The sequence below is a fragment of the Fulmarus glacialis genome, unplaced genomic scaffold (genome assembly GCF_000690835.1).
Source record: "Fulmarus glacialis isolate BGI_N327 unplaced genomic scaffold, ASM69083v1 scaffold27270, whole genome shotgun sequence".
Lineage (NCBI taxonomy): Eukaryota > Metazoa > Chordata > Aves > Procellariiformes > Procellariidae > Fulmarus > Fulmarus glacialis.
This window is the reverse complement of record NW_009190225.1, coordinates 43,678-55,794: the sequence shown is the minus strand read 5'-3', so window position 1 is coordinate 55,794 and position 12,117 is coordinate 43,678. Positions and strand designations below refer to the sequence as shown.

The 12,117-nt window shown below is 33.5% G+C and overlaps 1 protein-coding gene across 1 annotated transcript in view; it reads left to right on the top strand.

Moving 5' to 3' along the window:
* The window catches only part of LRRIQ1 (leucine-rich repeats and IQ motif containing 1), a 112,901-nt gene that overhangs the window by 68,257 nt on the left and 32,527 nt on the right, over window positions 1-12,117 (top strand). Inside the window, exon 22 of the mRNA XM_009584910.1 lies at window positions 504-605. Within this exon, the coding sequence (XP_009583205.1) occupies window positions 504-605 (102 nt within the window). The remainder of the gene's footprint in view (window positions 1-503; window positions 606-12,117) is intronic.

The window sequence follows — 12,117 nt, the reverse complement described above, 5'->3', positions numbered from 1 at the left end:
TTGTTTCAATAAGGATGGGACATGGATAGGAGGTTAGCTTATTATCTGCAAGTTTAACCTCAAAAAATAAACTGCCTCCTGTTAACATTTTTAGGTGTAAATGACTTGATTTAGACTGCTGAATAATTCTGAACCAAAGCTTTTAGAAACAGTGCTTGGCATATATTCTGTTAATATTTCTGCTTTAATTTCAAGCTTTAAAAGCAGATTTTTAAAAATATTTTCTGCAAGTAGAATTTATTTTCTGCTTTAGAATTTATTTTTAATTTGGAGATGAGCTAGCTAAAAGATCAATAGTGTTAAAATCCTGCAAAATAGTGATTTTGGTTCTTAGTTGCACATGTATTTATGTTGCTTTATTTTAGAAAGTGTAATCCTTTGTGAATATAAAACCTACTTTTAAAGGTATTTTCATTTATTAAGTGGCTAAAAGGTGAAAAACTGCTTGAAGGAATGAATGAGCCAGGTCTGACCTTTGATTTTAACTTGTTCTTGTCGTCTAGACCCAGCTGTGCGCCTGGCGTTGTTCAAAAACAATGAAAATAAACATCTCCATGTGAAACCACCAAGGAAGACACAGCCTATAAGTGCTGGTAACTTTGAAGGTATGAACAAGTATTTCACTTCATCTCTATGCATATAAGCATATATATCTTCTAATGTCTTTTAAGCAAGCCTACTTGAAATGTAAAACAATATGCACAAATAGAAAAAGGCAGGAGTTTAAGGTTCTTATCTGTTCCTGGTTATCTCAAGTTACAGCAGTGAAACACTTCAATTTCAATTCATTTGGGGGGTGGGGCAGAGGGGCTCCTAGAGATTAATAATGAACTGGTGCCTAATTTATTTATTTTTTATTAGTATTATTATTAAATCTTCATCATAAAAATAATCATCATAAAAAACATCAAAGCATGTCACAGAGGCATAAAATACAAAGCACTAGAATAAAATTTTATAAATGAAATATCACTTCAAATTCTTCACTCATTGTCACCTTTTCTCAAGCTAGCTATTAATTCCTGATGATCATTAACATGTTTTTAGAAAGTTACTTTCATAAATATTCCCTAAAAACCCACCATTCGACACAAGAAAAGAATCTTCAGCATGTAAATATAAGATTGGCTTTCCAAAAGCATTTAAATAAATGATGTAGCTCTTTTACTGTTGAAATTCATGTTAAAACTCTCCTTTGTTGCAGTACAATTAAAATAAGGCCAAGTCTATTTAAAATACCCTTGTTGTAAGAAGCTGAGCACCTCCAGAGGCATTGTTTTTAAACTGTTTTGATTCCTTTTGCAACTCAATAGTGTGCTCAGAAAGTTGTCATCTCTGTCTTTTTATCTTTTCAAAGACAAAGCCATATGCTATCTGATTTAGTCCCAATCCCACAAAGTAAAATAAAGAATAATAATACTATATTAACATTCACTGAATGAGGATAGAAATTAGAACCTTTCTGAGACAGGTGTGCAATCAATCTGAGTATACCTGAACTGCAATTCAGTCAATTAACCTAGCTATATGAAAGACCAAATTTGCCTCACATTCATAAGCCCACGCTCAGATTTGGTTGGAAACAGTTCTTGGTGAATTCTGAAGAGGAAAAATATTTGCAGTATTGTATGCCTTGGATCCAAGCATGAATTTACCTAGAATATAGAGAGTCTGTATATACTGTGCCTGACTTAGCATTCTCAGTGTCTTGTATCTGTTCCTGTGGCATATGCTTATGTTCCAGAATGCATCATATGCTGAAGAAACAGGACATGCAGACTGCCTGCAAAACACTGGATGCCCAAAGCCTACAAGCAGTAGTGTGTATGCTCAAAGCATATCAAAGAGATAAGCTTGATCCCAGGCTTAGTACCCTAAAGTCGGTGTAGGTTTAGCCCAGCTTTCCTGCCACCGGTTTATCTGTTCCTGCCTGGAGACATTTCCCTTCATTTTGGAAAGCCAAATATATGCATTCTAAATATTACTAAAATTACTTTTTGAATACATGGAGAGAAGGCACCGTAGCAGATTAGCTATCAAAAGGCAAGCACTGTAGTGGCACTCTTGTTTATCTTTCATTTCAAGGACCATTGTACTCCTTTGGCCAGCTAATAAACTGAGATTTTTTTCAGCAATCTTTTATTGGGTGCTTACATGCAATCTGCTGAGCCTTCAAGAAGACAAGCAATACTCTTCTTGACCAGAATATAAAATTGTCCTTTGACCTGAGGCATTGCTACTTCAGATGGAACAGCCAGAAAACACTAGGTTGTGAATTAGAACCCAGAGTGCAGCACAGAGCATTTATTTATGTGTATGTGAGATACCATCAGACAGAACTAAGAGTTTCTAAATTTAGAATTTGGTAACACTTTGCATGTTATCTACTACAAATCAAAGCACCTGCATGATAATTTCACAGAGTCGTGTTATCAGTCATTTCTTCCCTCACTCACAGAAAAGCTTGTTTCCCATTTCCCCTCTCTCACCTTTTGACCATTTCTTCCTCTTTTGCCTGGAATAGATTTCTTTGGGTCTGTTCTGCGATGGGAGTTCTTTCTGTGACAAGAAGGTGGAATGTTTTCACTCTGTATCCATAAATCTTGTGAACACCGTATTTTAAGTCAAGAGAGAACACAGACCAGTCCATTCCATGGTGGAGATAAACTTCCTCCATTCAAGCCCTTTTACCTTCACAGACTGGTAGTCAGTGCTCTGGTAGAAAATTTGAACTCCAATCCATCTCCTTCATAAACCACTAAGTAAATGTAAAAAACAGAACAAAACAAAACCACATTCCAAATATTTCTGCTTTATTTCTTTAAATTGGGAAATGGGGGGAGAAACCATACCGTCAACAGGAAGTACACATGTGTTATCTGTTAAATAACAGAATCACTACTTTTGAAAGGGGATGCCCTCGGAAGTGAAACAATTAGAACAGTTTTAGATTTTCAAACGGGAACACATCATGGTAGTGAATATTTAAGAGGTAATCTAGTTAAAATGTTCGATGAATGTCTTTCGTCTTCATTATGTCTTTAGTTTGTGTTTAAAAATACAAATAAGTCAAAAGGGAATAAAAAAATTAGAGGTATAAAAATAAAGAGTAAAAAGGAATGAACTTAATATCCGATATTTATGTGTTTCTGAGACAAAGGTTATATTCTATCATAATTTGCCTTCTCACCTAAGCTACTGCATCATGCTGACAGTGTTGTATCATGCAGCATCTGTAAAGCAATATCTAAACATAGTGAGGACACAGTGTTGATGCAATATTCAACTATTTTCCTGTTACAAAAGTTGTGAAGAGCTGATATGCAAAAACTCAATATCCAATTTTGAAAACTTGTGCATAACTTTAATCCCATGGGACAATTCACATATCTCTAATTTGACATACACATTGTAGGAAAATACATTTTCAAAACTTGAGTGACATCATAAATTTTTATTCAGTTTTGGAAGAGTCATCATGCTTTACTCATTGGTGTTATAAAAATCCCTACAGGGCACCATTATTTCACATTTGTATCACAATAGCACAGAGAAGTTAGTCAGAGACAAAGCCCTTTGTATTACATGCTTCATCAACAGCGTGAGGAATGTGGTTCCGACAGACAAGAACTTACCATTTAAAAATACAAGCAAGATGTGAAGGCACAAGCCATAATGTAATTAAATCTGTGTTAGTATGTATGTGTGTGTCTATGTATGTGTATGTGTCAATACATATACATACAATATATCTGTGTGTATACACACAAATATATATGCATATACCGTGAGTATAAGTAGGTATGTGAATTCAATAAGCATAGCACCTAAGCTTTTTTATTTGTATACTTTCAAAGGAAAGTAAATTATGAACAATTACTCTCTGGTGTAATTTGTAGTATCAACGTGCATTTTGTAATCCTAATGCTTTCTGTCTAGATGCTGTTTCAGTTTCTTTAAAATTAATTTAATGCATGTGGTCATTGTATAATAGAGATTCGTTAAAACTATCATTTAAATAAATTATGTTTTTGAATCATAATTATATATTGTGACATTAACTTCAGTAGGTTATAAAGTAAGCCACAGAATATGCAAGTGTGAATATGTTTACTGCTTCTCTTAAGAAACTATAGCCTGATCAAAAACCTGAAGACAGATGAAAGCCTGACTTGATGTACTTTCACTTCTGATGATTTGCTGGACGTTTCCTGGGATTATGTATATTACACTGCTTTTTTTGGTGTGATAGGGTTATGATTCCAGCACAGTTGTTGAGTTTCAGTTAGTGCTAGTTAGTTGATAAACAAAATATGCCTGCTTACTGTTTTATTGAACATTCTTGGAGGTTTTTGTGTGTTTTGTAGATGGTGACATTTCAAAGATCTCAAAATTTTGGAAACGTTATAAGGAAAACAGATAATTTTCATCATTTCCTGTTTTGCAGCAAAGCATATTTTTAGAAAACTTTATGACTGCTTCTCCTCTTGTTGCCTGGAGGCTATTTCAGTCATTGATTTAATGTAAAATAGTCTTGACTATTTTGGATAAAGTAGGTCAGTAGTTGAAGGAAGAATCTATCCTTGACTCCTTCTCTTTTCTTGGGAAGTTCCAATTAGTCCTGGCTGAATGTGTGTCTTTGCCAGCTGTGGGTCTGTAATTATAGGGTCTGTAATTTCATTTACACAGAGGAAGGATACCTACTTTTCCAACCAACAGTGTGAGTGCTTTGTCCTGGTACGGCAGCTCAAAACTAAAGAAGGAGCCCCCAGACCTTGCACATTGTTTTGCTACAAGCTTTGGGAACAGTATATATCTTTTGGGGTCCTCTTTAATCCATCCACCTCAACAATTTTTGTGGGTTATCCAAATAATTTCTGTTCAGTGGAATGGCAGCTGGATTCCAATCTGTAGAACAAGTTGGAGGGATGAAGTAGATCAGCTGAGAGTCCAATCAAACTATCCAAATATTATTTGGATATGATTCACTTAGTTTCTCAGAATTTCTTAGACTATGTTCTAATTAATTATGTAGATTAGGTGATTTATTGGCACATACAGTACATTTATTTTTAGTCATATCCATATCCATCAGTGGCACATCTATACCATACACTTCAAAGAGGTGGAAACAATACAACTTGACTTCACCCAGGAACATGCATGATGACCAATGCCAGGAAGTTTAACTATATTAAAAATGCATTGGACTATGTGGTCAAGATATGTTTACTGTAGTTTGGGAAACTGTAGTTCTAATTGGCAGTACTGTATTTCCTGTCATTTTATGCTCATTGGTGACTAAAGAAAACGTAATGGGTATAATGTTCAGACAGATTTCACCAATACAAATTTGATAATGAATAGATTATGCTTTCTCAGGTGGCTTTTAATTATGGAAATATTTATTCATTTCTCTTTAAATTGTCAGTAGAAATAACATTTATTTTTCATATTGGAACAAGAATAAGAGGTAAAATGATCTCGTGATTATGTCATATGATTGGAAGATAAATATCAAGGATCCGTTTAAAGTCGTCTGTTTTCCAGCTTTCTGATAGTTCACAATTATGAAACTCCTTGTAGTCTCAAGTGAAAAATGTTGCAAAACATTCTTATAGATTATTATTACTAGTGCTATTTAAAAATGTGAACCTGAGACTTTGGAAAGGGGTAATTTAAGGTTACCTTTGAGTTAATTATGTGAGCTCATTAAAATATTGTTGCATAACAATCAACATAGTTTCTTAGATTTTCTATATTGTGATATATGAATACACTGAAGAAAAAGGGTATGTGGTAATTAAATAGAATTTATATTGATTCAAATCACTGATGCTTTTAAATACCTGCATTAGAGTTAAGAGAAGGTACTGAGACTGGAATGCTAATATTAATCTTTTTCAATGCTTAAATATTTTGTTGTTTGTGATTTAAGAACATTTAAAAAGATGTTGAATGATAGCAAATAATTTGTTAGCTCTTTTCGTCTTAGAAATTAGCTATTTTCAAGGAAAAATATAAATGACATCAACTCCCAGGAATTGCATTGTTTGTAAACATCCATTTCTAAATTAAGTTATCTTTGATTGAGCTGTGATCTGAAAAGGATTAATAACCATGTTCTAAATATGGCCTTGCTGCAACTCTACTAGCTCAATTGCCATGTTTACAGTAAAATGCAATTATTACATGTCTCCCAGGCTTTAAATTTGTATGCCATATTAGGGAAGCAGTTTCTAAACCATACTGACAAAATGACAGAATAATGCATTTCCAGAGAATGTAAGATCTGTCCTGAAATGTGATGAAAATGTATTACGGAAACCTGTAGTATGGAAGGGGATCTATCTTTTAAAATCAGAATTCTATGGCTTTGTTTCTTATTATTTAGTTTGAGCTCACACAACAGAACTCTCGCATTGAAATATTTTCTCATTTTAAGGAATTAATGGCTCTCCACCAGCCCTTTAACATGTAAAATGAGTAGGTTACTTGTGTCCAGTACATCCAAAAAGAGCCAGGATAAAATAAACATAAGGAGTTGGATATCTTGGAAAAAATCTGTCATGGGTTTGGGTTAATCATCTCCAGAAGAAATTCAACTTGATGCCTGAAATGTAAGACTTCTTGGAGAAAGCAGTAAAGCCTGAGGCAGTGTTGATCTGAAGGAGTGCTCTCCATGGGTCAGAGCTGCTCTGCTGGCAGAGTGCAAACCCAGTTCACAGCAGCGGTACGCTGAAAAGTTGTAAAAGACTGCAGGGGCCTTACAGTGCACGCACTCAAGCTTCAGTTACATAGTTCTAGTGGCCCAGTTTCTTATTATAAAAGAAAACTAAAAAATAAAATCTGTGCCTAATTTTCTAGCCTCCTGTCCATCAATGATACTGCAGGATTTTTTCAGTATTCGTGGAATGAAGCAATCCTGAAATTATGGTATATGTTTAAAAATAAATACGTAAAACATCATTTATGTGCATTTATGCAGTGCACTTCAGTGTCTGAATATTTATAAATTATCTAGACATACGACATTTTTAGTAATATTCTTGCTCTTCACATTCAATTAAAAAAAAAAAAAAGGATTTTCTATTTGCCTGAAGTTCCTGAACAGGAGGTATTTGCCATAGGTACACACCAACTTAATATTACGAATTCTCACTGTGATTCCAGTCTTTAGGGTTCCTGTATTCACGTTGAAGGTTTCTGACCACATATTTCACCTGCCTGTGTATTATATCTTTGTTCATGTCTCCATTGTTTTGCAGACTGTTGTAATTTGTGGTGGTATCGGGACTTTATTAATGCATCAGACTTAAATGTGGTCTTTGAGCTAGAGAGATCCAAAACTTGAATTTTATACAACATGTAGGCTATCACCTGTGCTTTCATAACATGGTAGTTACCAATCTTTAACCTATAAGAAACTGCACATAAGAATGAAAAAAAAAAAAAAGTCTTACTGCTTTTTGCTAATAACTACCCAATGATGACTTCAGTGAGAATGAGATTTCACCCAAAATGTCATCAGAGGTTGAAAACTAGTTTTCCTCATTGTTGAATAAGGTAACACAATAGTTCAGATAGTCTTATTTGCATCTTCTGAGATTCTACCTCTCTTTTTTCTCCTTTTCTTGACATTTTATGTCCAAAAGCTAGGTAGTGTAGATATCTGCATTTCAGCCAATGTATATGTAAACAAGTTGACTCCACGTTCATAGCTTTTAATACTACATAAGGCAATCATTTTGGATGAATAGACCCCTGAGTACCGAAGCATTTCAAATCCTTTTTCATTTGACCATTCAGTGACCTGATAACTATTTCCTGTCCCTAAGTAAGGTTGTGACCCAGGTCTTAGAGTGCAAAAGACAGATAATTTTAGCAACAAGTTAAATCCAAATGGATTTGGTTGGAGGGGGTAAGGGACAATAGGTTTGGCTAAATTCCTCTAGAATAAAGTGTTACAGCACTTGGACTTAGTACGTCTAGTTAAAAGTAATTGTTGAATTTGTTGCCATCTGTTTGGATGCCTGGGGACTGGTCAATATTGGGGTGGTTTGTTTATTTGTTTTGCTTTTACTGAATAATACCCAATGCTGTTTTTACACTTTGAAAAACCAATTGCTAATGAAGAGGTCTTTAAAGGTGCATTTTCAGATACATTCCAAGCATTTTCCAAAGTGAGTATTTCAAGCATAAAAATCATATTGGTATGCAAATGGTATTTTAACATAGGCCACAGAAAATGTATGTTCTATGTCCATAAAAGTATCATGAATGTTGCATTGCACGAATGTTCATCTTGCAAAAGAATTTCCATGTGGTATGGGGCTATGAACAAGGAATATACTGTATTCTTAGATATATTTTATAGGTAGAAATCTTGTTTCAACATGATACATTTTAAATCACAATTAAAGAAATGTTTCCTGTAGCTATACATTTTAATAGCAATTCCTCTGCATATTTAAGTACTTCTAGAGGTGAATTAAAGGAAGGCCTTCACCCCAGAGCTTTTCATTAATTTGAAAATGTAATTGATTAAAGTTTCTTATAAAAGAATTCTTTTTTTCCTATTCTGTAATGGGAACTATGGTGTTATGGACACTTAATACTATTAATGAGGTCAGAGATCTACCGCATTCCAAAAAGGCCATTTTCATGTGTTTAATATTGAACACACATTTAAGTCTCTTTCTTTTTTATAAGTAACAATGTTGTGGTTCAGATACCTAATATATTTTGGTAATGTGCAACATTTTTCCAGCAAAACAAGGCTCTAAAATTGAAATCTAGGTATTGAAAATTTTATGCTATTCAATACTAACTCTTATACCAAAGTCTTATACCCTTTACAAGTTTCATGTAATCTATAAAATAGTATGTATGGTAGACTTAGGTGATTTTACAAGGAATTACAAGTAACTCAAATATTTTAATAAAAATGTACAATCATGCAGTGATATCTGTGTAACTTCTATGCTGTGTTATTTCTATAATGTACATCTTCCAACTTCATAACTTTACAGTTCAATTATTACCATGTGCAATACAGAAACATTTTAGCAGTTGTTTGAAAGTCGTAGGTTTGTGCTGTTCTGAGGTATGCACTGTGGATATTTTGTGTGGCTTATGTGTATAAAAAAGGTAGAAATACTGAATTTTCCAGTTATTTTTAATATATATTTTATGTTCTCATATTCTTAAGAAAGGCTGCATACAAAGATAATGTTTTCAAATAAAATTTTATTTACATGGCAGTCTAAAATAGTTCTTCCTTTGCAGGTTTATTGTCAGGTTAACTAATCCAACATGGTTATAATTTCATAAATTTGTAGAATCTTGTAGATAACCCAGATCAGGTAATGAGATAAAGAAATCCAAGTAGCCAGACAAAAGAAGAACTTTATTTCACTTTCACAGTCATCATTAAACAAGCAGATTATTAATAACTTTAATTTTTTTAATGGTTTCTAAATGCAGACTGAGTATCAGGGTTACTAAGAAATTGACTGTGGAAAGTCATTTCCCTAAAGCTCTTGCATGCTTATTGTTTCCTAATACGAAGCAAGCTTAGTAATTTTCACTTTATGAAGAGACCAGGGATATCTTTTGTCAAAGACAGAATTTAACTTTTTAAAAGGGGGAATTTAAACACTACTGTGTATTTCAAAGTTAAATTTATTGAGAATTTGCTTTAGTAGCTGATGTATATTTTGTAATTGAGAAATTAGTAGTGAATGTAAAAAGAAAGGAAGCTATGTGCTACTAAGGCAGAAAGTTCTGATTTAACCTACCAATGACCTAGCTTTGTTTGTTCAGATGACAGTTCTAAAAGTGTGCAGAGAGTATTCCCTTTTAATACAGTTATTTGCCGCAAGCCGTGACCTCATTGCCTGTCAGGGAGCAGGTCTGAATTGGCCCTTTCTCTGATATCGTGACATTGCTTCTGTTGCCTCGATTGTGACCTCTGATTGCATGATACCCCTGAGAGTTCAATTTAATAAGCGTGACTCCTGACTCTTAGCCAGGTCTGCCTTCTTAGGTTTTGTCAGACTCTACTTGTAGTCTGGTCTACATATGCTAAAACACTGCATAGGCTGTCATCATACCATGTGAGTTATGTGCACTGTATTCAAAATTCTCTTTCAAACATCTCTCATTTATTGCAAATGGAAATGTTTATAAAACCTTACTTGGAATAAATTTTGAAAGTTGCTTCTTCCACAGTTATGGCTGCTTGGGATTTTTGTTTTTTATACCTTTGTACAAATGGTTACTATTATTTCGCTATATTACTAAGCATGTGAGTTATCCATGCATCATACTAATTCCTTCCTTTGAAATTTGTTTTGTTTCCCCTATGAGAGTGTTATATATGTCTGTGACTTCCCATCAACAATATGTTTGTTCATTATAGAAACAGTAGGGGCAAATCCCCTTTTATCGTTGCATAATTAATACAGTTGCACAAGGAGACGGTACTGATGAGTGCCCAGAGCACTGTGAGATGTAGTTATTCAGGATTAGTTAGGTGAAAGCTGAAGAATCTGTTTGGAATCCAGGAGAAGGTGAGTAGAATTAAGGCTTTTTAAATATCACTGAAAATTAGCTATCTTGGGTTTAGTCACTATTTTGCTACATCATTGCATTTTTTTCTCCTGTTTTCCTCCTTTTCTAGCCAGAATCCTGAAGGAGAGTCTGTTCAGAGACCTGGCTGCCTTGAGGATGGTGATGCTATTCAGACATTTCTCCAGTTTTAGTATCCCTTGATGCATTCACTGAACCAGAATATGGAGAAGTTCAAAGATTTGAAAGAGAGTTTCAAGAACCGCAGTGCAAGTTACAGACAAGTTTCTGTATTTACTTAACATACATTTTTTGTATTCTTATTGCAGACATGTATACCTTTTTCTAGCCTCTGTATCAGTACCTCTAACATACTGTTTCTAATCAATGTATTTAGCTTTTCAGAAAAGCAGAAAAATTTTGCTTAACAAAATAATGCTTTGTGCTCACTTTTGTAGTTAAAAAATGTGTAGTTTAAAAAATTTCTATAAATATTACCATTTAATATTTCTCTATTTCTTCAACTGTTCTAAAGAATTCTGTTTGCCTTTTTACTCCAATTACTTTGTATTAAAATTGTTATATCTTGTATGAAAAGGAAACTATATTAGATTCTTTCTTATAAAACACGTTCTCCAATATAAAGCAAAAAGCAGGTATTTTATTGTTACATTCAAACTTGGCAATGAAATGCTGTTCATTCTTCTTCATGACAGTGACTGTTACAGTGGAAGTAAAATCTTGGTTTGGCCAGTTACATCATATTTAATTCATATTTTAAAAAATCATGTTTAATCACATACATATTTAATCATATACAAATTCCCATGTAAATTAATACAATTTTAATAGCCTAATTTAGTCTATAAGGTTGTAAAACTCATTATATAATCATCTGTTCCCTGCTTCTGGAGTAAATAGTGTAAGATTAGCTATTTAAGTTCCTTAATCTCAAGTGGGAGTTTGCTTACCGAATTGGAATTTATGGGATTTCACTCCTTTTTGGATCAGACCTTAATGCTCCGTAAGTTCCTGTGCTATTTACAGGAGCTTAGATAATTGGCTGCAAACAAGCAAAGTTAGGAATGGACAACTGTTTTAGCTGTTGTTAGGCAACAGGTAAAACAAATTATACTTTTAAGTTAATTAGCTATGGCTGTCTTGAAAGCTATTGCAAATATAAACAGAATGCACATGAGGCAAATTCACCTGTTCAGAATCATCATGGTATTTAACTTATTCCCTCCTTTTCAAACGAATTTATATGTATGTACATAAAAATATATATGTAAGTCAGTGAGTTGGAGAGTTTTTGTACAAATTTAGCTTAAAAGTTTAGTAAAAAAGAAACTAATTTAAACACACCTACTCTAAGAACAAAATATTTACAATCAAGCTTAAAGAAGATTAAATTATGTTTAGTAATAGAACTGTGTTTTTTGTTTTGTTCATTTTCTCATTTAAAAAAAATTTAAATAAAGGTCTAAACAAAATTCTGTAAAAGAACAGGAGGAGTCAGGGCTAATTTATTCCTTTTTCAACTCT